This window comes from Cyprinodon tularosa, unplaced genomic scaffold (genome assembly GCF_016077235.1).
Source record: "Cyprinodon tularosa strain WSP-4 unplaced genomic scaffold, ASM1607723v1 ctg434, whole genome shotgun sequence".
NCBI lineage: Eukaryota > Metazoa > Chordata > Actinopteri > Cyprinodontiformes > Cyprinodontidae > Cyprinodon > Cyprinodon tularosa.
In genome coordinates, this window is record NW_024039157.1 from 444,492 (window position 1) to 470,643 (window position 26,152).

Consider the following 26,152-nt stretch of genomic DNA (forward strand, 5'->3'; position numbering starts at 1 on the left):
GCTGGAGGAACTGCTCAAGAGCCAGTACAATCATGATTTCTGTGAAGGATCAACTGATAAACAAGAAATGTCTAGAGAAGACCAAAAGTTTCTCAATATTATGGAAACATCTGCAGCAATACAGGATGGAAAATATTGCTTGAACCTGCCATTTAAAAGAATGGATGTCTGTCTACCAAACAATTTTGCAGTAGCCAAACAAAGAATACGAAGTCTCAGGAAAAGATTTTTGTTCAATCAGAACTTTCACCAGGAGTATGTGGAGTATATGAACAATATAATTTCATGCAGGTATGCAGAACGTGTACCTGAGCATCTTTTGCATTGTGACAATGGAAGAATTTGGTACATTCCCCACCATGGGGTGTACCATCCAAAAAAGAGAACTTTACGAGTGGTGTTTGACTGTGCTGCGGTGTTTAAAGGAGTGTCCTTGAATAGTGAGTTGCTGCCAGGCCCCAACCTCACTAACACTCTGTTGGGGGTCCTTCTGAGGTTTAGAGAAGAGTCAATAGCCATAATGGGAGACATTAAAGCTATGTTTCATCAAGTACAGGTGCCAGAAGGAGATCGAGACTTCCTCCGCTTTCTCTGGTGGCCAGATGGGGACATTACACAGGAACCAGTGCCTTATAGAATGAAGGTCCATCTATTTGGAGCTGTCTCGTCCCCCAGCTGTGCAGCCTTTGCTTTAAGAAGAACTGCCCAAGACAATCAGAATGAATTTCCACCAGAGGTCATAGAAACTGTAAGACAGAACTTTTATGTTGATGATTGCCTGAAAAGTGCAGCCACAGAAGAGGAAGCTATCCATTTGATAAAAGATCTTGTTGCTCTGTGTGAAAAAGGAGGCTTCACATTGGAAAAATGGATAAGCAACAGTCGTGTTGTTCTGCAGGCCATCTCCGAAGAGCAGAGGGCTAAAGATCTGAAAATGTTGGATCTGGATATCGATAAGCTTCCAATGGAAAGAGCTTTGGGTCTGCAGTGGTGTGTGGAGACTGATGCCTTCCAGTTTAAGATGAAGCTGAACCAGCAAGCCCTGACCAGACGGGGAATGTTATCCGTGAATAGTTCTGTATATGACCCTTTGGGTTTCCTGGCACCAGTAACATTGCAGGCAAAACTTATGCAGCAGGAACTGTGCAGAAGAAGCTGTGGCTGGGATGATGCACTCCCACAAGATATTTTGCACAAATGGAAAAAATGGCTGGAGGAGCTTGAGCTACTATCCACATTTAGTGTTGACCGCTGCATAAAACCTGTGGGGTTTGGAGCCATAAAGCATGCACAATTGCACAATTTTTCAGATGCTAGTGAAACTGGATATGGAACTGTTGTGTATATTCGTATGATAAATTATGAAAACATCATTCATGTTGCTTTCCTTATGGGGAAGGCCAGAGTAACACCACTAAAGGTTATCACCATTCCCAAGCTTGAAGTGTCAGCTGCTGTCTTAGCTGTGAAGGTGGATGCCATGGTCAACGCAGAGCTGAATATGCAACTGGATAAATCAATGTTCTGGACTGATAGCACATCTGTGTTGAGATACATTAATAATGAAGACAGACGCTTTCACACATTTGTTGCTAATAGAATTGCAACCATCAGAAATTTCTCTGAACCTACTCAGTGGAATCATGTCAGTACAAAAGAAAATTCTGCTGATTATGTGTCTCGTGGAATGAAAGTTTCAGACTTCCTGAAAACCAGGACGTGGCTGGATGGACCACAATTTTTGTGGAAAGATGAAGAAAAGTGGCCCAAAGGGGTGATTGATGTAGAATTAGATGTCAGCGACAAAGAGATTAAGAAGGAGGCTGCAGTTAACATCATTGGCCTCGACACTCCTGCACCTACTGACCAGCTTATTTCACATTTTTCTGACTGGAGAAGACTTAAAAGAGCAGTGGCTTGGTACCTCAGGCTGAAGTGTGTCTTAAAGGAGAAATGTAGAAGGAGAAAACAGCTGGACCCTTTAATGGACAAGAATGCGTTTGTGCATCAGATGAACACAAGAAGGCGCCAAAGCACAACTAATCACTCAAAAGGTCGAAGTTTGTCATTGGCAGAGCTTCAAAATGCAGAGATCTTCATCATTTTGTACTGTCAGCAGCAGAAATTCCAACATGAAATTGAAGCCTTGTCACACAACTCTAAAGTGAGCCGTATGAGCCCTATCTATGTATTGGATCCTGTTTTGGAAGATAAAGTTTTAAGAGTTGGAGGCCGGCTTCATAGAAGTGCAATGCCAGACGAAGAAAAACATCCAATAATTCTGGCCAAAGAACAACACATCTCCAAGTTAATCCTCAGACATTTTCATCAGGTTCTTGGACATGCAGGACGGGCACATACACTGTCGGCTGTAAGAAAAAGGTTCTGGATTACAAAGGGAAATTCTGCTGTGAGAAAGGTTATTGGTGAGTGCAGCATCTGCAGGCGATATAACAGTCGACCTTTAATGCAAAAAATGGCTGACTTGCCTGTTGCAAGGATTCTCCCAGACAATCCTCCATTTTTTAATACAGGGATTGATTATTTTGGGCCTTTTGAAGTTAAAAGAGGAAGAACATGTTGCAAGAGATATGGTGTGTTGTTTACTTGCCTGGCAAGTCGAGCCATCCATTTGGAGGTTGCAGCTACACTTGATACAGATTCTTGCATCAATGCATTGAGAAGATTTATCAGCAGAAGAGGACAAGTTAAACAGTTATGGTCTGATAACGGAACAAACTTTGTTGGTGCTGAGAGAGAACTGAAAGAAGCTCTTGTTAATCTAAACCAGGACACAATAAAGTCCTTTTTGGCACAGGTGGAAATAAATTGGATTTTTAATCCACCTGCCGCTTCACATTTTGGTGGTGTTTGGGAGCGAATGATTCGTCTGGTGAGAAAGGTACTTAACTCAGTGCTGCGTCAGCAAATTCTTGATGACGAAGGGCTAAGTACAGTGTTCTGTGAAGCAGAAGCCATCTTGAATGATCACCCTATTACAACCCTCTCAGATGATCCAAATGATTTGGAGCCACTTACCCCAAATCATCTGCTCTTGCTCCGAGGAAAGCCTTCACTTCCCCCTGGAATGTTTACGCCGCAAGATCAGTATGGAAGAAGAAGGTGGAGACAGGTACAATACCTGGCTGATCTGTTTTGGAAGAGATGGGTTCGAGAATACTTACCTTTGCTTCAAGAAAGACAGAAATGGAACGAGAAGCGGAAAAACCTTGTTGTTGGAGATATTGTGGTCATAATGGATCCTTCTGCGCCTCAAGGATCCTGGCCTCTTGGAAAGGTTCTGGAATTGTTTCCAGATAGTCGTGGTTTCGTGAGATCAGTGAAATTGAAAACTAAGTCCAATATTATCGAGAGACCAATTTCCAAACTTTGCATGGTGTATGGTGTCTAAATTAATGTTGCATTTGTATCACATATTGCCTCCTGTATTATTATTGTTTGAGAATTGGCATATTTGTTTATTATGCCAATTAGGGGCCGGTGTATTGGAGCCAAATATGTGTATTTTTTGTTTCTTTTTATTTATTTATTTTTTTGTTTGTTTTGTTTGTGATCACTAGATGGGGCTGTCGGCTCCAGTATATAAATGAAGAGATGACAGGTAATTGACAGGTGTTGAATCCGGAAGGGCATACAAGTTTTTGACCGCTGTGGCGAATTAACAAACAATTCAGTCATTCATATTCAGTCATTCATAAATGTAACATTTGGTAGATTTATGCTCCTTTGAATGCATTTACAGGCCTGGAGATTTAGTAATGAAGCTTTAGGATACAGCAGAATAGCTTTGCAGATTGAATTGAGAGGAGTTTCTCTGATTTAAACAGAGTGCATTAGCTGTTTTCTAACCTCAGACCCATAGCAGCAACTTCCTCTGTTCAACCGGATTTTGAATCTTAGCTTAAAGCATGTTCTAAAGTTTGACTAGATTCTCCATTTCTAAATTTAAAATTAAAACCTGGATTGTGGATAAATAGAAACATTTCACAGTCTTACGATATTAAAGGAGGCACTTTCGGTCAGTTCTTGTTCCTACCAATTGACCTTTTAATAAACCTTTTAAATGCTTCTATTTCTTTCAGCTGGATTTTGAGTCTTCAGATTGTAAATCAATAAGCCATTATATATGTTTTGGACATTGGGGGACCAAGTCAAGGCTTTGTTTTCTCACATACTCATTAAATTTGATTAGCACAATTTAAAGGGTTAATTTTAAATGAGTTCCCTTGTGTCTACTACGAGCTCCATCTTTTATTTTTTTATTTTTTTTTATTTTATTAAGGCAAGCATAGAGATGCTAGGTGGGCCTTACATTTAACTATTTACTAAATATTCAATTAACTACTCCAGACACTTTAAATAGAGAAAGCTTTTTGGATGTGAAGCGAAACGTCTTCAAACATGGAGAAAAAAGTCCAGTGGTTTTGTTTTTAACTTTTTAACAAACCATATGCCCAGTCCACTACATATAAATATAGGTATTTTATTTGTATAAATGGGGGGAAAAATGCATCTGAAAGAAATCACAAAAAGTACAAGAAGGCAGTTTTGATTTCAAAAGAATTTCTTACCATCTTTTTTGTCGACCAAATTGTTGGTAACATTTGATTGCATTGGATAAAAGTTGGAATCTGTTCAGCTGCATTAATATCTCTAGCATTATACATGTACATATCATATGTACATATCATATGTAATGTTAAAACTGAAAAGGGTTTTAAACAAAAGAGTAAAAAAAACAAAACATTTTTAAGTACTAAAGCAGTCAAACGCTTTCTTCTTAAAGAAAACTGGCACTGGTTAACTAGAATGAAAATGAAAGGACACAGTTATATTTGCATGTAGATGGGTGGGGCATAAAATAGGAGTGAGCATTAAAGACTAAAGGTAAGCAGAAGATGCAGGAGGATCATGGAGGAAGCAGGAAGCAGATACAACAAGGTAGAATGAATAACTTTATATAACTTTATTCCTAATAATGCTTTCTGTATTATTTTGATTTCTTTTTTTCCATTTAGTTTCTCTCCTTTTTGAGATAACCAACTCCAGACAGAAAATTAAGCATACTTTTGAGCTGAAATACTAAACTATGCCTGTTGATGATCAGTCAAGTGTACTTTATCAATCATTTGTCTTTGATAGAAAAAATATACACTCAATTTACTTTATTCTCTTTTGTTAAATTCAAAGGACTGGACCAAGTTTTTTTTTTTTCCACTAAGTGCAAAATGCTCTGCTTTCTGCGAATGACTAATTACTTAACTTTTTCTGCATAAGGCCCTGAGTTGATTCAGGTTAAGACAGCCTGTTCTAAAACAAAAGCAAAGCTATGTTACAAAGTTGATTTTAAGCATAACTGTACACTGTATTTACGCATTTAAATAAACAAACACATTCATTCTTTTTTTAAGTTATTGAAGGAATATTTCGTTATTAGGCATAAGGTCAGAGTATGAGATAGAAATGGACACTGATTCTTGGATTCCTCTAGTAAATGAAATGTATGAGTTTAATATTCCAAGTTACATGTGTTTAGATTAATACTTACCATGCATTGATGTTTATATTGCTACCAACAAGTAGGATATAAAGGTAGCTTCAGCCAAAGCAACCGAAATCACACTAAATAAATCTGGATCAACCGGTTTATGGCTTTTATTTTGGTTGGTTACTTGTTTCCTGTTATTTACATATTAATGTAGTGTATATTTTGTGACTGTGTACACTTAAATATTTATTATTACATTTTAAAATGCATAATGATCTGTTAAATACAGAGTATTTACAAATACCCTTAAATTCCTTTCACAGAGCTCCTATCTTTGCTCAAATCTCTTGGCAATGTGTTGTAACTTTATTCGGCTCTCTGCTGACAGCTAGTCTTGGTTATAAGGGAGATGTGGTTAAACCACATTGCTAGGGGTGATGCAATCTATAAAAGTGATTAGGCTGGATTAGAACATTTTGAGCATTCTGAATATTCTAACAACCCTTCTGTGCAAAGGGACTAATTTTTAGGCACTGATTATCAGCATGAATGTAAAAATGTATCATGTGAAAAGTTGCTTTGCACATGATAAATGTTTACATTTATATGTCCCTCATGCATTTCATGGTTTCGTCATTAGAATGTGATCAGCATGTTGATCATGTCAAACAGGTAACAAATGATTTGCACACACCCTCTGCTGAATGGAAAATGCCATTCCCTCTGCACCTCCTTTGAAGATCTGTTCTGCATGCACAGACATGATACAGTTCAGTTAAGTCAAAAGTATGACAAAAAATGTATATCTGAAGAACTATTAAATATATTTAAGTTTTAATTAAGTTCATGGGTTTGTTTTAGAAACTCTTGTGAAAACCAATAAATGCAAGTATGGAAATAAATCTGTGTTGCTGGGATTTGAATTAACGATGCCACTGAAATTTAAATGTTGTCACATGACTAAGAAACCGTAACAGGATTGGCTGGGTGTTGGACACCACAATCCATTGCTAATGTCTATGACCTGAAGTAACCCTTCCCTTTTTACAACGAATTTAGACACCGAATTTAAGACAGTGAAATAGAGCCAGTTGAATCTAAAGGAGGCTGAAAATATTGAGTTTGAATTTTGAAAGGTTGAATTTTTTTATATGCATATTTTTTTATCACTGAAAAATTAAACTGAAAAATAAGTATTGAAAATGTAATCACTTTGAAATAGGAATGTAAATTTTTAGCTTGAAGAGAAAATAACATGAAATTTCTACTTTGTAGAAATAATGACAATTAATTTTTTTTTAGGTCAAAAATGTGTTCTGAATATATTTTAACACTGAAACAGTAAGTACAAAAAACAACATTAAAATTTCAGTGGCATTTTTAATTCAAATCCCAGCGACACAAATTTACTTCCATATGCAAGAAGTTATGGATTTCTGTTTTCTGTCAGATATTGATATTTTCACAAATTTCCTAAAGGCTCTACCCAGTGTCATGCTCGGTGTAGGGTCTTTGATGCTGTGAGCTATTTCAGCTTAAAGAAGTTCTTTGCTCTATTTTAAATGCATGTCATGCTGAACACTATGAAATAAGAAGCCTTAAATTAATACATATGTGGCAGAAAACTGAAATTTAATTAATGATATTCATATAAAAAACAAACATGTTTTCAGATTTTATCATTGTGGTATTTCATCTCATTACTTTCAAGTTCTCCAATCATAAATGTGTGTTGTTCCTAACCTAACCACTAGATGGCCCATTTCTAACAAGAGAGCATCAATAAGCATCTTGACTGAACCAAAATACGATTGAGGCAAATTCACAGCACCTGTGTCAAATGGTTAGTTTGAAATGGACCAGAAGATGTATATTTTTTGCCATGTTGCACAACTGAGGCCTTAATATATCTAATGACTTTGCCTTTTTTTGCCTTTGTCTTCAGTGAAAAGCCAGATCGAGTCACCAGCGATAATGGGAGGCCAGTATTGCAGAAAGCATTACTGTCTTGCTGTTGTCTTCACCTCCTTGACTTTATGTGTTTTATGTTTCCTGATTTACAACGAGAACATCATGAATGAGAGGAGCAGTAAATTAGTAGAGGTGAGTATTTGACTTTGGCTATATTCACACTGCAAGCCTTAATGCTCGAAATAAAGACTATTCTCTGCATTATCATTCTCCATTAAAAGATGCAGAATAGGGACCTTTGTTTAGTATTTATGACGTTCAGGTCAGATGAATGCGATCTGGCCGTTCAGACACAAGTTGCATTTGTAAAGATCAGATATGTATCTGACTAAGGACCACATAGCCATGTGGTCTGGGTCGCATTTGAAAATATTGGATCTGCGTTGTTCAGACTGTCATGAAAAGATCACAGACAAGTTGCCTGTGGGCAAAAAACATCGGATTTGGGTCCCTTCAAGCTGCAGTGCGAATGTAGCCATATTGTATAAACCTTAGGGATCCATTGCTGAGAAAAAATACATTTATGGTGAACAAACTGTTGTTTTATTACAGTTATATTAGGGTAGCTCAAATAGATGATAGGTTAATTGATGGCATCAATGATATTGTCTTTAGGGGTTTCATCTTTCTCTCTTTGAAGGTCTCTGCACTATGTTTCCCTTTCAGATTAATTTTTTCACTCATTGCTGTCCTAACCCTTTTATCTTATCTTTCTTTTCTTACACATCCAGAATCACTTAACATCATTAAAATAAACAGTTGATTCTTTTTTTTAAACAGAAACTTTATTCATGGCATTTTATTTGTTTGCTCTCTAAACTCTTCTCTTGTTTAAGAATAAAATTTCCTTCGACGTACCCCAAGTGCAATCCCCTGAGCATCCCGTGCTCCGACGTCTACTCCTTTCATTCACTATCACCTGAAGACACCCTTGAATGGAACCATATGAAGGACTCTATTGCCTGGCCTGAAACCCCCCCTTTCCCAACCAACTTTTCTCTACATGACACCAGTGATCCAGCTCACAGCACTTTCACCATCCTTCCAGGAAACAGAGGGGGGAGTTGGCATGTAGGGGATCAGTTGGAAGTTTTGGTAAAAATCAATGATTTCTACGGTCATCCCAAGAGGTCTGGTGGAGACTTCTTGCTTGCTCGGTTGCACAACCCTACTCTGTTTGCAGGGGTGGCAGGACAAGTGTTGGATCATCAGAATGGTTCCTACACTGCTGTATTCCCTTTACTCTGGGAGGGAAGTGCAGAAGTTGAGGTAAGACTAAATCCTACAATGTCATGCGTACCAATATTGGGTCTCAGCTATGACTTTTTTTCTGTTAGCGAAGGTCTCAGTCCTACAAATAATGAAAAAAAAAAAGCTGGATATATTTAGTAATGAAAACCTAATTATTCCATATATTTTCCCATACACCCTAACTCAATCACATGCTGACCTTGATGTTGCTCAAAAATCTGTGAGCCTTTGTATGAATGTTGTGCCATTCCTCTTGCCAGAAGATTATGAATATATTAAATAACTAGAACTAGAAGTTAGTTAATTAATAGGTCATTCAAATCAAGGGTAAATTTAGTTATTTGTTATCAGTTGAATGATGATAACTGTAATCTGACCAGGGTTTTAGCCCCTTTCCTAAAAGGGTTAGACTCCTGCTGTCAGAAATCCAGTTGTCTTTCACCAATTTATTAATTTCTGCTATGGCTCTTTACAACGGTATTAATCACCAACCAAATAAATGTGTCTCTGTTCTTTCGGCTGCTAGTGAAAGAAGAGTGAATCCAGCCTGAGTGATAAATCGTTCACTGTGTAAAATGAACACAATGGTACAATGGTACCTTTATCAGCTACAATCAGGGGCGGATCTAGAAAAATATTTATGGGGTGGCAAGAAGGGGGCAGGAATTTTTTAGGGGTGGCAACATATGGCATTTGTTTACACTGAATTTAATCCCAGTTATCACAGTTTGGTGAGAATAGTATGTACAGTAAGTGTTTCATGTGAAACAGTTCATATTAATAATACATCGTACAATGAGATCTCACCTAATAGGAGGTAGAAGAATGATAACACTACTTCTAGAGGGGCCTTATGACAGGAAAGGTATTAAGGTAAGACACAGGTGCTGAGTCGCAGATGTGTGAGATTGACTGTCAGAGAGGCAGCTTTGCAGCATTTGCACAAGAAGAAACTATAGACAGAAAAAGTTTCCCATCAGAGATCTATGGACTGAGCTGGAACAAAGTGAGCAGAACTACACAGTAGAAATAAATGGGTCAAGGCACCCGAACAAGGTACTGGACATCTATGTAATGTTTACTCTGAACACACATTTACCCCATCTGCTCCTCAGTAACTAGTCATACAGCAGTTAAGGCAACATGAAAGGGACATTTCATGCATGTAGATCTGCTGTAGATAGAGCTGTATATGGAGGACCAACTCTGCCATATTTAAAAATAAATACAGAAATAAATAAATGCTCAATAAATAAATAAGCATACAATTAATTGCCACCAAAAATACAATCAACAAATAAATGTAATTAGACATTTTATTATAATGGCAGGCAGAAATGTTAAAAGGGCAGGCAGAAAAAAATAGCGGTGAAGAAATAACTAGGGTAACAAAATACAAAGGAAGATTAAAACAGACAAAAATATGATAACATGCACATAAATAAATACTTAAAAATATAAGTATTGAAAAAATGAAGTTGAAGATAATAAATGACAAAAAAAATAAATAAGGTAAATATTAAAAAGGCAAAGAAATAAAGAAGCCAATTAAAAGAGTTATATCCCTTTATGACTAGCTGTATAATTTAATTTCTACTTACATTTATTTGTTGTTCGTATTTTTGGTGGCAATTAATTATATGCTTATTTATTTATTAAGCATTTATTTATTTCTCTATTTATTTTTAAATATGGCAGAGTTGGTCCTCCATACTGCTGTATCAAAAAATCAACAAAAAGGCGGGTTCTGTATGTTACATCAAAATCTCCACAAATCTGAAAAGAAGCAACATAAAAATACATTTTGCTTGTGAGTAGGTTCATACAGGTCATTTCTGGATAGTTTCATATTATATATACAAAAAAGAAACAACAACACTGCTTCATATTAAGCAGGATTTACACCAGTATCACATTTTTAACTTTTAACACTTTTGGTTTTATTAAATGGTAAATGGTAAATGGCATGTACTTATATAGCGCCTTTATTCAAGTTAGGAGACTTGACCAAAGCACTTTACACTACATTCATTCACCCATTCACACACACACTCACACACTGATGGTGGCAAGCTACATTGTAGCCACAGCTGCCCTGGGGCTCACTGACAGAAGCGAGGCTGCCATACACTGGCGCCACCGGGCCCTCTGACCACCATCAGTAGACAATGCAGGTGAAGTGTCTTGCCCAAGGACACAACGACAATGAAAGTCGGAGTCGGGGCTTGAACCGTCAACCCTTCGATTACAGGGCAAACTCCTCCATCCAACGCCACTGTCGTTGGAAATATCAGATTTGCTCAGGTGCCAAAACAAAATGTAACAGCTCTATAAAGGCTCACCAGAGAGCATAACATAAAGTTAACATGACTATAACAGCTGAATGCAGTGATTTCCATGTTGCTCAGCAAAACGCTTCACTAATGTATTTAGATCCAATGCCTTTGTGCGTTTTGATTTGAGTAAAACCAAACTTGATCGTCTCTTTTCTGTCATAGTTGACCGCAAATATGTCTTTATGAGCCTTAGACGTCAGGCCTAACTAACATCATAGTTAGAGAAATAACGTTCTGCAGCCTGATTTTTATCATCTCATAATCAGCATTGCAGCTATGCTAGCAACATTGTGCTTTCATTATGATTTCATTTCTCGATAGATAGTTAATCAGTTTTTACCTGTTTCATCCTGTGTCTCCTCTCCCCATCACCCCTGGCTGCCTCGCTTTGCAGCACTCGGTTTTCAAAACAGTCAGTCTCAGTCGCTCTCGCGTCATCTCGTGCTGCATTCACTGCAGTCCGACATTAGAAATTAGCGGTCGTAATTCTCAAATTATCCATAATTTATAAGCCTCGCCACCCCTACCGCCAACTGGGGTGGCAGCAGGGGTGGCAAGGCTGTCATTTAGGGTGGCAGTTGCCACCCTATGCCACCCCAGTAGATCCGCCTATGGCTACAATCACACAGTATTATATCTAATAACTAAGCAAAACAATTAACACTACTAAAAATAAGCAGAGGTGTCAAGTAACGAAGTACAAATACTTCTTTACTGTACTTAAGTACACTTTTTAGGTATCTTTACTTTACTCCATTACTTATTTTTCTACCTACTTCTGACTTCTACTCATTACATTTTCATACAAATATCTGTACTTTCTATTCCTTACATTTTTAAAACAAACGTTACTCGTTACTCTTGGCTTCGGTTTAATGTTTATAAATATTTATTTCCCGTCATGTGCTCCATCCAATGCAGATCATTGGCTCCATCCACATCTAGTGAAAACTAGTGTGATTGGATGAGTCATAAAACGCAAACACTCATTGGTTAGCTAAAGGAAATCATCAGAAGCAAGCAGGTGTTCTTCAAACTGCAAACGCGAATAGTCTATGCCATGCTACAATGTGGGATTCAGAAAAAGATGCTGAAAGGTCGGACACAGACGAGAGCGTATCGGGAGATGGAGACCAACAAGTCCTCCCTCATCCTTGGCCCTATCTCAAAGAATTTTTAGAAATAGTCGAAAAATTGAGCTTTCAATTCATATAGTGGCATCCGGCTGTTTTTTTTTTTTTAAAGGTTACTTTATACTTCTATACTTTAAGTAGTTTTTGGAGCACATACTTTTTCACTTTTACTTGAGTAAAGAGGTCAAGATGATACTTCAACTTTTACCAGAGTGTTTTTAAACTGCAGTATCTATACTTCTACTTAAGTAACAAATGTGAGGACTTTTGACACCACTGAAAATAAGCTACCGTATTTTCGCGACTATAAGGCGCATATAAACGTCTGTTTATGTGCGGCGCGCCCTATAGTGCGGTGCGCCCTATGTGTGCTGTTACTGTGGACGTTGTTGAGACCACCATGAGAACGTTAAAGGGGGAAGTGTGGGAGTGGATTGTGTGTGGGCGACAGAAACTGCCGCCTAAGGTGATTTTTAAGAGAAAGACTTTGCCTAAAGAGACTTTTCCAGATGGAGTCGTTATTAAGGCAAAAGAAAAGGGCTGGATGGATGAGGAGATGATGAAAGAGTGGCTGAGGGAGGTGTATATAAGGAGACTAGGTGGTTTTTTCCACGCATTACCATCGCTGTTAATCTGTGACTCCATGCGTGCCCATCTCACAACCGATGTGAAAAACAAGGTGAAACAAATGAACGCTGTGCTTGCTGTTATTCCGGGAGGTCTGACAAAGGAACTTCAACCGCTCGACATCGGTGTGAACCGGCCGTTCAAGGTAAGGCTGCGAGCGGCGTGGGAGCGATGGATGAAAGACAGAGACCACCATTTCACGAAAAGTGGAAGGCAGCGGCGGGCAAGTTATGGCACAGTTTGCGGATGGATTGTAGATCCTTGGGCTAACATGTCTGCTGGCACTGTTGTTCGAGCTTTCACAAAAGCCGGAAATTATTTCCGAGGAGCTGCACGGCACGGAAAGTGACTCTGACAGCGAAGAAGGGGAAATTGGGATGTCTGATTTAGTGCAGCTGTTTAATTCAGAAACAGAGGATGATGACTTTGATGGGTTTGATTAATACTTTGTAATAAATACATGAATAAAGCACAAACATACTCAGTTTTGCTTCCGCTCTATTTTTAAATACGCAGTAGTGGTATTTAAACGTACTAGAGGATATGTACCGGTATATAAAACCCGCGCCCTATAATCCGTTGCGCCTTATGTGTGTAATGGCACACATAACTGAGACTGCGCCTTTTAGTATGGTGCCCCTTATGATCATGAAAATAAGCTAAATAAAAAAAAAATGGGAAGAGGGGTTTAAGAGTCTGTTCAAAGTCTGTGATGTTCAAAGTTTAAGGCCAAAGGCCAAAGTTTGCAAAAGGACAAATGAAATGTAAATAAACCCTAAAACACGGATGTTAGCTGCAGTGAAAACAGCGAAGATTCATTCAGTTTATGAAGAAAAATTAATAATGAATCAGGAATGCAGTAAACTATGATGAGGAGTGATGGTCTTCGGCTTAGCATTTGAGTAGACAAAGGACCTTATCCATCGCTCCTCATCAATATAGACCAGTTTTCCTGACATTCCACATCAAATAGGTCAAACACTTTAGCAAGCAAACACCTTTTCAATCCTTTTGCGCTTTCTGCCATTTAAATACAACAATCACACTGTAGCTTCAACAAAACTATTGTTTTTTATTAATCATATTATTTGATTTGTGCGATACATTCTACATCATCGATATCGATTCACTGTCAGATACTTTGGAATATCCTAATCAAAGCTTCAGTGATTTCCTGAAAAATAGATTACACCTTGTGTGGTTATGACTCTGGACATAAGCACCACCAGGGACTAAAATCTTATTGCTTATACAGACAATTTATGCAAGGCATTTTAAGACTCTGTCTTATTGCAAGACAGAGTCCTGTCACCTAAAGAAATCCTGAGCAATTTCAAAATTTTATAGTTAAATTAGAGGTAGGGATAGCAAGTTTAGGCCTGTGAACCAATTTAACACAACTGGCCAAAACTCGGCACCATGCTTGATATATTTGATACACTTTATAATGGTGACATCTGCTGGATAACTATCAGAACTACAATTGAGCGGGTATCCTAATGCTTGCTTTATTTGTGTGCGTCTCTCTCTCTCTCTCCCCCTCTCGCTAGTTGGTTAGAGCAGTGCGCCTGTGCCCTGTAAACATTGGGGACTGTAAGCAAGACCCTTAACCCAACCCTTTTACCCATGCGCCGCACAATTGCAGCCCATTGCTCCCAAAGGGGATGGGTGTCAAGTGGTTAATATCACCGCTTTCACTTTTTAATAAAATAAACCACCAATAATATTGAAATATGAAATGTACAAGTGTAGGTATAACTGAGACAAAGATTGGTGAGAGGGTGAATACAGAGATCAATTAAGCAAGAAGCCCAACTGAGATAACCTCAATCCTCTCTAACCACAGCTCTGCCATATTTACATCATCAGCAGCCGTTCAGATTCAATATGCATCTAATTACCAGATAAAATGATGCATAAAGTATGAAAATGAATTATATCAAACTCACCAGAGATGTTTATAAACAAAATCCATTATGCTGTCTTTGTGCAAGAAGTCTTAGTATCTCCATTTCGTATCAGGAATTGAGGCCAGAGAAACCTTTAAGAAAAGCAAATCTAAAATGCAGATTATCTCTAGTTTAACTTGGCTGTAAACATTTTGCTCTAACTGACCAATCAGAGGACAGTAAATGCTGATGTAGGGCACGGCCCTCTAGCTGCCCCCCCCTAGGGCAAATCTGAAATCAGATTGGTTGAAGAAAATACTCCTCAATAATATTGTTAAGGTATCATCAGCCAGCACTGCTGAATCAGAAGGCCCTGGGCTTTCAGTATCCTTTGATTGACATGGTAATGCACTAAGGCTTAAATCTGATTGGACTATATAGAGACAACGTAAATATAATGGAATCAGCGCAGCCAAGAGAAATTAAGAGAATGGAATGTTTAGAATAAATAAGCACAGCTGGAAAGAAGAAAATTAAAAATTAGCTTATGTATTTAGGTTAGTTTTTCTGATTGATTTAAGATTAGCAAAAAAAGGCTTTGAAGGCCCTCACAGCCCAACAATACTGTATTATACATTACATCAATATAAAACAAAAAAGTATAATTTGATTTTTACAGATATTGATACAACAACTTATCTCACGGTTTTCTGTGGAAAAAAAAAATCTTGCTCTTCTCAAAAGGTGATCCTGGTTCACCCAAGTGAGGCTATCACAGTGCTGGAAAGAGTGACCCAAGAGCAGCCAGACAGAGTTTATTTTAACAGCATCTTTCGCTCAGGCTCCGTCACCCAAACCACGACATGCAATGTATGCCTCAAGGCAGCTCAGCAGAATCTGTGCAACTATACAGATGTCCGCACTGGTGAGCCCTGGTTCTGCTACAAGCCAAAAAACCTGGGCTGTGACACCAGGATCACCCATGCTGAAGGAGGTTTCAAACAAAATCTAAAGCCCAGGGAGGAGAACCTCTTTAAAAGGTAAGTGTTACGCCATTTTTATTAATTTCATTTACACTATGCATCCTAGTATTAATTGGTGCTAAATGAATTCTTGGAGTTGTTTGCTTACAGTTAGTCACAAGCATCTCATCCATTGTATAAGCTGAACCTTATACCTTATTCTGTAAAATAAAACAAGTTGACTTGTGGAGCCAATCAAAGAGACAAACTTTGATACACCTAGAGTACTTAGTGAGACCACAGGGAATCAATGCAGGGTCCCACAATGCCCCCATATATATATATATATATATATATATAGAGGAAAACTTGGTACTGATGAAATGCTACTATACAAGCGTCCCCAGTGAGAGAGGTTACATGCAGAGACTATGGAAATTATGGCAGCTCCAACAACCATTGTCATCATTGACAAAGAAACAACTACTAACTCAGTGTTCTAAAATCGCAAAAGGCAGCTCCTATCACAGCTAGAAATTGACGAGGTACAACTGACATGCTGCGGCAAGGGGGAGTCAGGACAACAGGTCAGTAGGGAAAAATCAAAAACCCAACACAAAGAGACTGGGTCCCCAGCCCCAACAACAACAAGGCCACTAAACGTAAGGGCAGCTGACCTGCGACAGCAGATCATAACGAAACTGGATCCCCTAGTACGACGACCAAGACTGCCAAGGCTAAGTGACAGAGTACCCTCTGAAAGTCTTCTAGAAGATGTAAATGCAGCACTACATACTATCCCTACTAAAGATATAACTGAGACCAATAAGCTGACCTACGCCACAGCTACAGTGATCCTAGAGATGCTTGGCTATAAGATAAACACCACAGGCCACAAAGCAGAGTCCCCATGGAGAAGAAGGCTGGAAGTCAAGATCAAGGCAACATGAAGAGAGGTTAGTCAGCTCTCAGACCTGCAGAAAGGTGTAGGGAAGAGGTTACCTAAGTACAACAAGCTGTCGATTCCTGAGGCTCTGGAAACTGCCAAACAAAGACTCGCCGCCCTGGCCACCCGCCTAAAGAGATACAAGGGAGAAGCAGAAGCCAGGAGAATAAACCAGGTGTTCTCCACCAACCCATCCAAAGTGTACTCACAGTGGCAGGGTAATTCAAGATCAGATCCACCCAGGGCTGAGACTGAACAGTACTGGAGAAACATATGGGAGAAGGAGGCATCCCACAACACCAATGCTCAGTGGCTGGAAGATCTAAGAACAGATCACAGCAATCTCCCAGAACAAGAACCAGTAACCGTTACAATGGCAGATGTCCAAGAAAGAGCGGCAGGTATGAAGAGCTGGACAGCACCAGGCCCTGACATGATCCACACCTACTGGCTGAAAAAACTAACTGCACTTCATGCATGCCTCGCAGCACAAATTAACCAACTGCTGATGGATGAGACCCACCCAGAATGGTTAACCCAAGGACGGACAATCCTGATCATGAAGGATCCGCAGAAGGGAACAACCCCATCCAACTACCGGCCAATAACTTGCCTATGTAAAACATGGAAGCTCGTGTCAGGCATCATAGCGGCTAAGATGAATAGGCACATGGCTCAATACATGCACCCTTCCCAGAAGGGAATAGGCAGCAACACCAGAGGAGCCAAACACCAGCTACTAGTGGATAGAGCAGTCACCCGAGACTTTAAGGCCAGGCAGACAAATCTGTGCACTGCCTGGATTGACTATAAGAAAGCCTATGACTCAATGCCACATACATGGATACTGGAATGCCTGGAAATGTACAAGATCAACAGGACTCTAATAGCCTTCATCAAGAACTCAATGAAGCTGTGGAAAACAAGTTTGGAAGCCAATGCAAAGCCAATAGCACAAGTCACCATCAAGTGCGGCATATACCAGGGTGATGCACTATCCCCGCTGCTGTTCTGCATAGGCCTGAACCCCCTCAGCCAGATCATCACAAAGACTGGCTACGGATACCAATTCCAAAGCGGAACAATCATCAGTCACCTCCTCTACATGGATGACATCAAGCTGTATGCCAGGAGTGAGCGAGACATCGACTCACTGATCCACACTACCAGGATCTACAGCAACGACATTGGGATGTCATTCGGACTGGACAAGTGTGGTCGCATGGTCTCAAAGAGAGGGAAGATGATCAGAACCGAGGGGGTTGAACTACCAGAAGGCCACATAACAGATGTTCAGGACAGCTACAAATACCTTGGGGTGCCACAGGCTAACGGAAACCACAAGGAGATGGCAAGAAAGACTGCCACAGCTAAATACCTACAAAGAGTAAGGCAGGTCCTGCAAAGCCAGCTGAATGGGAAAAACAAGATCCAAGCCATCAACACATATGCCCTACCAGTCATCAGATACCCCGCTGGTATAATAAACTGGCCAAAGGAGGAGATAGAGGCTACTGACATCAAGACGAGAAAGCTCCTCACAATGCATGGAGGGTTCCACCCCAAATCCAGCACTCTGAGACTGTACACCAAGCGTAGCGAGGGAGGCCGAGGGCTAGTGAGTATCAAGACCACTGTCCAGGATGAAACAACTAAGATCCAGGAGTACATCAGAAAGATGGCCCCCAAAGACAAATGGCTCGGTGAGTACCTCAGGCAGGAGAAAACCGAAAGTGAGGACAAGAAAGAGGAAGGAGAACCATCATGGAGGGACAAGCCGCTGCACGGCATATACCACAGACAAATAGAAGAAGTGGCTGATATCAAAAAATCCTACCAGTGGCTGGAAAAGGCTGGACTGAAGGACAGCACAGAGGCACTAATCATGGCAGCACAAGAACAGGCACTCAGTACAAGATCAATAGAGGCCAGGGTCTACCACACCAGGCAGGACCCCCGATGCAGACTGTGCAAAGATGCCTCTGAAACAATACAGCACATAACAGCAGGGTGTAAAATGCAGGCAGGAAGTGCATACATGGAACGCCACAACCAGGTAGCTGTCATAGTGTACAGGAACATCTGCTATGAGTATGGGCTGGAAGTCCCAAGGTCAAAATGGAAGACACCTCCTAAGGTAGTTGAGAATGACAGAGCTAAGATCCTCTAATGTTGGCCTGTATTCCATTAGCAGCTGGGTCTCTAATAATGGCCTGTCTGGCTGTCGGCAGAGGTAAATACTGGCCGGACTCTTATACAGGCCGGGGCTATAATTAGAACCAACAATGTTCCTGGGCAGTCCTCAACAACTTGTCATAGTGACATACAACTACTACAGGGGGGACATATTTGCTAACAAATCCAAGCCATTAGCATGGGAAGTCCCATCCTTAAGACAGACAGTGCCGCAGACAGGAGGTCGGCTTGTTTTGTTTTTATGACCAAAATTGCGGAAAACAACACGTGAAGTTTCACCAGCTACATGTGCGAGGTGCGCGAGAACGCTGGGACCCTTTTTCCACCTGGATCTCCGCTCTTTTTCACCCTCATGTCCCTCCGTTGTCGGACTAATCGCCCCCACTTCCTAATATTTTAGCATGGGAAGTCCCATCCTTAGCACAGACAGTGCCGCAGACAGGAGGTCGGCTTGTTTTGTTTTTATGACCAAAATTGCGGAAAACAACACGTTAAGTTTCACCAGCTACAAGTGCGAGGTGCGCGAGAACGCTGGGACCCTTTTTCCACCTGGATCTCCGCTCTTTTTAACCGTTATTTCCTTCAGTTGTCGTACTACTTGCCCCCACTTCCTCACCACCTTGGCCGTATCTAGACCCGCAGTCTATTATAGCGGGGACCACGCTTCAATATTGAGCATTAATAAAAAATGTCTGCGTCAAGCTCACTGTGACACTCTGCTGCAGGAGTATAACCAGTCACACAATCATTCTGATCTGAAAGACAGATGTGATTACCGGCAGGTCTGGTGGTAACCAGGCAGCATTAAAATTTTGTTGGCTTTCGTTGTTCTGAATTTCTCTTTAAATATATGATACCGGTAGCTTTCTTCCACTTAGTCTGCCTCAAATAAAATTTCGCTGTGATGGCAGAACAGTTTCCATTTTTTACTTTTTTTTTTTTTTTTACTTTTTTCCCAAGTCAGTTCGGCCAAGATTCCATTCTGTATCTTTTTTTTTGCCATGCAGAAAAATTGCAGCTGCTGGAAGATGTCTGAATAATGTTCTGTATACCGTTATGTTAACTGTACTTTTTCAATAAATGAACCTAGTATTTTATAGGTTCAAAGAGACACAAAATCTTGTTTTTTTCATTCCCCTGGTAGTCTGTTTTGATCAAATAGAAATAGAGGCCTGCCTCTAATTCTGGCCTCCTTCCAATAATGGCCTGGACCAAGCTGTACCTGAGTGAAATAAAGAACCCCGGCCTATATTAGAGGATTTACGGTAGGCAAGTTATTGGCCGGTAGTTGGATGGGGTTGTTCCCTTCTGGGGATCCTTCATGATCAGGATTGTCCGTCCTTGGGTTAACCATTCTGGGTGGGTCTCATCCATCAGCAGTTGGTTAATTTGTGCTGCGAGGCATGCATGAAGTGCAGTTAGTTTTTCAGCCAGTAGGTGTGGATCATGTCAGGGCCTGGTGCTGTCCAGCTCTTCATACCTGCCGCTCTTTCTTGGACATCTGCCATTGTAATGGTTACTGGTTCTTGTTCTGGGAGATTGCTGTGATCTGTTCTTAGATCTTCCAGCCACTGAGCATTGGTGTTGTGGGATGCCTCCTTCTCCCATATGTTTCTCCAGTACTGTTCAGTCTCAGCCCTGGGTGGATCTGATCTTGAATTACCCTGCCACTGTGAGTACACTTTGGATGGGTTGGTGGAGAACACCTGGTTTATTCTCCTGGCTTCTGCTTCTCCCTTGTATCTCTTTAGGCGGGTGGCCAGGGCAGCGAGTCTTTGTTTGGCAGTTTCTAGAGCCTCCGAAATCGACAGCTTGTTGTACTTAGGTAACCTCTTCCCTACACCTTTCTGCAGGTCTGAGAGCTGACTAACCTCTCTTCGTGTTGCCTTGATCTTGGCTTCCAGCCTTCTCCTCCATGGGGGCTCTGCTTTGTGGCCTGTGGTGTTTATCTTATAGCCAAGCATCTCTAGGATCACTGTAGCTGTGGCATAGGTCAGCTCGTTGGTCTCAGTTATGTCTTTAGTAGGGATAGTATGTAGTGCTGCATTTACATCTTCTAGAAGACTTTCAGAGGGTACTCTGTCACTTAGCCTTGGCAGTCTTGGTCGTCATACTAGGGGATCCAGTTTGGTTATGATCTGCTGTCGTAGATCAGCTGCCCTTACGTTTAGTGGGCTTTTTGTTGTTGGGGCTGGGGACCCAATCTCTGTGTGTTGGGATGATGATATTTCCCTACTGACCTGTTGTCCTGACTCCCCCTTGCCACAGCATGTCAGTTGTACCTCATCAATTTCTAGCTGTGATAGGAGCTGCCGTTTGTGGATGTTAGAACACTGAGTTAGTAGTTGTTTCTTTGTCAATGCTGACGATGGTTGTTGGAGCTGCCATAATTCCCATAGTCTCTGCATGTAACCTCTCTCACTGGGGACGCTTGTATAGTAGCATTTCATCAGTACCAAGTTTTCTGCTCTAGTCCATCTATGTCTTATTCCAGTAGCCAATTTGTCATCAAGTTGCCCTGGTTCCCTGGCAACTGACGCGGACCTTGTTATATATATATATATACATATATATATATACACATATATATATATATATATACATATATATATATACACATATATATATATATATATATATATATATATATATATATATATATATATATATATATATATATATATATATATATATATATATATATATATATATATAATCATTCTCACTTTAGGAGACAATAGGGACAGATGACAGATTTCTGCCATTTTCAGATTCTAAAAACACCTCTGCTAAGGAGGGAATTACTGTAAATGATTTATAAAGTTTGCTTTTTCATAAATATTTTTTATTTTCTGTCCTTTGCTGCAGTGGTGTCAACATGAAAGTCTCCATTCGGGCCTCAGGAATTTCTAATATCAATATTTTGCCAAAAGTAAAAGGTATAACATTTTAGCATGGTCACCATGTTGTCAGGACATTATATATCACATTATATAAAATTAATGAATCTGAATTGTTTGACACTAACAAGCCAAAAAGCATTAGGTCATAATCAGCTAATATTTGGACACTTCTTTATTTATTTATTTATTCCTTTATTTAACCAGGAAAAGTCCCATTGAGATTAACAATCTCTTTTTCAAGGGACTCCATGCCAAGACAGCGGCAAAAGATTACATTACAAATTACATTACAGTTTACAATTACATCTATCTATAATTAGAAATTCATAAAACAGTTACAAACCATAGATCTAATTTCCAAACCTTTGTGCAATCGTTTAAAATATCCGATTGGAATCAAATCCTTCAACTTCCAGTCTTTCTGAAGATTGTTCCATGCTGTGGGGGCAGAGTACTGAAAAGCTGTCTTTCCAGCTTCAGTGCGGACAATAGGTACAGACAGAAGCAAAGCCTCTTGAGAACGTAGAGAATACAGTCCAGCCACTCTTGCTTGAATGTACTCACAGAGGTATGAGGGCAGCAGACACAGAATACCCTTATACATGATCATATACCAGTGAGTGAGTCTACGAGTCTCTAATGCTGGCCAGCCCACACGTATGTAAAGTTCACAGTGGTGTGTGCGAGGCTTACAATTTGTGATAAATCGCAGGGAGGCATGGTAAACTGAGTCTAACATTTTTAAAACCTGAAATACTTCAAACAAATAAAAAAAGCTTTTATATTTTATTTATTTGACTGAAACTAAAAAAAAGCAAGAATATATATGATTTTAGCAATTATGTTTCCGTATTTGTTTTTAACTGTCCTTCTTATCTTTTCAAGGGGACGCCAGTCCAAGTCTGAATATTAGACCTGCTGGTTATTATTACCAGGGTCTGTGGCGGGTAATACACGGCACTCCGGTTAAACAGTTTAACACATCCACAGCAATCAGCCAGTGTCTCAAAGACAAGTTGATCCACCTGTACGGGGACTCCACCATCAGGCAGTGGTTTGAGTACTTAATTGAATCAGTACCAGGTAGATGGAAAGCAAACATATTTACCCACAGGATAATATTTAGTTTCAGCCTAATTTTTTTTTTTTTTTTTTCTCTTCAGGACTAAAAAAGTTTGACCTGAAAACCCTAAAGCAAAGTGGACCATTCCTTGCTTTGGATTATGCCAACAACATCTTATTGACATTCCATTGCCACGGTCCTCCAATCCGTTTTGGCACTATGGCTGCCAGTCAGACACGTTATGTTGCCAATGAACTGGACAGTGTGATTGGAGGCACAGGCACCGCTGTGGTCATTGGCATCTGGTCTCACTTAAGCACTTTTCCCGTTGAGGTCTATATTCGACGTCTACTAAACGTACGGAGGGCGGTGGAGCGGCTGTTGATCAGAGCTCCAGGTACACTGGTCATCATCAGGACTGCTAATCCCAAAGCATTAGACCTTTTCAAGACACTGACCAATAGTGACTGGTATTCCTTACAGCGTGATAAAATCCTAAGAGCAATATTCAAAGGGGTGAAATACCAACTGGTGGATGCCTGGGAGATGACTGTTGCACATTACCTGCCACACAACCTCCATCCAGAACCCCCCATTATCAAAAATATGATCAATATCATTTTGACCCACTTGTGCCCCCCTGGTGAAAGTTTTAATGAAGCAACCAAGCCGTAGAAAGGGATTTAAAGAAAGACAGATTAGGACTTTGTAAACTACAAGTGAATGATTCCACCACTTACACTGCAAAAAATAAGTAGAAACTTCTTAAAATAAATATATTCAACCTTAATTTGAGTAGGTATATATGGTGATCTGCTAATGGAATGAGTATATTTACACTTAAAATAAGATAATTATATATTATAGACTTGAAATAAGACAATGCAGTTGTTTTTTTCTTATTTCAAATGTAAATTGCCTTATACGGTTGGTAAAGAGTCTCACCTTACTTTTGAATTGTTGACTTACTTAGATTAACATTTTTTGCAGCGTACCTTCATCGTTACCCTAACAGAAATGTGAACCTGAAGTCAAGGAGTTGATCTTTCATATCTGTAGTAGGAAGCACCGTACAGTACAGTATGATGTGACATGTACAGTATGATAAGGTTACAAAATAGAATATTAGCTGGAAAACTATTCCTATTGCCTCAACTGAAAAGTTTAGTTACATATGCATGAATGATACATCGATGGTGCTGAAAATAAATTTTTCTTTAAAGAAATGTATCTTGTTTTGAAATATAGGTTGTCAAAGTCAGATAGGTTGAGTGGCTTGGCCAGGAGTGAGGTGTTACCTCTAGCTAAATAAACTAAAACACTTTTGTGATTTTTTTTTCTTCTCAGGAATTACCCTTACAGTGCATATGGATAAATGTAAATAAAGTTTATTCCTTAAAATAACAGTGTCATGAACCGAGGACAGATGGACCCAATATTCAAGGGGAGACAGTCAGTAGGAAAGTTCAAAAGGTTTATTACATAAAACAAAAACTAAAGTGGAACTGTGGCTCGTGGACACTGCAGAATAGGGAGCGGGGCACCGCCCAATCACAGAAACTCTGGTTTAACAGTCCAGTCCAAGAATGTCCCTAAGTTCTGCAGTCCCTGAGGACATGCTGGAAGCCTATCCTGGTCAGGGATCCAGAACAGACAGGAACAGGATCCACATCAGGCAGGAACAGAATAGGTGGCAGGATCCAGACTTCCAGCCATCCACAAGCTCCCAGGGGGGTTTAGAGTCTGACAGGGTCCAAAAGCGTGACCAGGTGGTCATGCACAGGGGCTGACAGGATCAGGTGCAGATGAGCAGGCTCAGTGGAAGAGGGTAGCCAAGACAGGACGTGTAGCCAGAACTTGATGCAGGACTTTAAACTGGTCTCCTCCCTGGAGCCAGGCTTACTGAGATAAAAATTGAACCTCCCCACATATAGAGCCAAAAACCCAGAGGACTCCGTGGGGGAGAAACAGTGGACAATCAGGAGACGAGACAAACACTAAAACCCTCTTTCCACTAGCCGCTAGGATCCAGGACATGAACCATGAAATAAAACTCAACAGACAGACTCACTGAAAACAAATAATGATGTGGACCCGAATACTCACGCTGAACAGAATTTAACCCAGAAGAAAAAGGTGAGATGAATAAATTATAATTGAGGCAGGGAGGGAAAATGACAGGTGAAAGGAATTACTAATTAGGAGGAACAAACAGGCCAGATCATGACAAACAGTGATAAATGTCTGTTGAAAACCTTGATGCACTTTTGGCAATTTATTACACTTAGGGACAAACACTGCTGAATTACATGCAGATGGTTAAAGGAAACTGAAGAAGCCCTGCAAGGTTCTTTTGAGGTTATAGACTGGGATGCACTGGGAGAGGACAACAATGCAATGACTGAGTGTTTGAATGATTACTTAAACTTATGTGTAGATAACACTGTCCACACCAGAACAGTGAAATGCTTCCCAAATAATAAAGCATGGATAATAAGTGATGTGGAGCAATTAATTAACCAGAAAAAACAAGCCTTTAAAAGAGGAGACATGGAACTAATAAGCATTATACAGAAGCAACTTGTGATCAATATAAGAGAAAGCAAGGAGACATACAGGAAAAGACTGGAAAACAGGCTTCAGCAGAGCAATATGTGAGATGTGTGGTTAGGGAAGGAGATAACAGGCTTCAAGTGGAAGGATGATCAGACGGATTGAAGTCTGGACAGAGCCAATGAACTGATTACATTCTTCAACAGATTCAGTTCAGGAACAAGCTCAGCATCTTTCTCCCATGGCCAAAGTCACATGGACTTCGCTTCCTCCTCTGCCATTGACTCTCCTGCTTCTATTAGTTTTTTTATCACCCAAGTCAGAATATGGTTCTGCTCCCCCCACCTTTCATCTGTCTTTCTCTAGAAGTCAAGTAAAGAGGCAACTAGAGAGACTGAATCTCAATAAGTTTTTATGGAATTATGGAAATGTAGGTGTGTAACAGATCTTTTAAACCTTATTTTAAATTGTGCAAGGTTTTAAGAGATTTGAACTCTTCTGCAAGGCTGTTCCAAAACAGAACTCCCTCCACAGACTGACACATTGATTTTAACAGTGTTTGGGCTGATAAAATTCATTAGTTCCTCTCAGATTACGTAATTATGATGAGCAAAAAAAAGTTTTTTGATACATAATATGGGCAATCTTATAAGTTACTAATCTTATAAGTGTTCTAAACTGAAATTGCATGAAGTGAAAAAAAGTGGATTGGTGTGCTCATTAGGAGGCAATACAAAGCATTTGCACTTAGGGCACCCACAAAAAACTAGCACAGTCCCTGATCATGCCACCTGTGACTAACCTTTTGGTTTG

The 26,152-nt window shown here is 39.9% G+C and overlaps 1 protein-coding gene and 1 long non-coding RNA gene across 2 annotated transcripts; both read left to right on the forward strand.

The window, feature by feature from the left end:
• Positions 1-4,912: 4,912 nt before the first annotated feature.
• Positions 4,913-7,606, forward strand: LOC119792921. Its single transcript, XR_005282041.1, has 3 exons — positions 4,913-4,962; positions 7,264-7,352; positions 7,455-7,606. It is a non-coding gene; the product is annotated as an uncharacterized LOC119792921 (long non-coding RNA).
• Positions 7,607-7,731: 125 nt separating this feature from the next.
• LOC119792918 (NXPE family member 3-like) lies at positions 7,732-23,613 on the forward strand. The gene is made up of 6 exons (XM_038299765.1): positions 7,732-7,742; positions 8,317-8,749; positions 15,461-15,756; positions 21,689-21,759; positions 22,609-22,806; positions 22,887-23,613. Exons 1-6 carry the CDS (start codon positions 7,732-7,734, stop codon positions 23,459-23,461), a joined length of 1,584 nt encoding a protein of 527 aa, XP_038155693.1. The 3' UTR covers positions 23,462-23,613.
• The last annotated feature ends 2,539 nt before the right edge of the window (positions 23,614-26,152 follow it).

Bases quoted from the DNA above. Each gene is read 5' to 3' on its own strand.
- LOC119792918 (XM_038299765.1), top strand. The intron at 15,757-21,688 runs GTAAGTGTTACG...CCTTTGCTGCAG, and splicing joins GAGGAGAACCTCTTTAAAAG to TGGTGTCAACATGAAAGTCT. The intron at 21,760-22,608 runs GTATAACATTTT...TATCTTTTCAAG, and splicing joins TATTTTGCCAAAAGTAAAAG to GGGACGCCAGTCCAAGTCTG.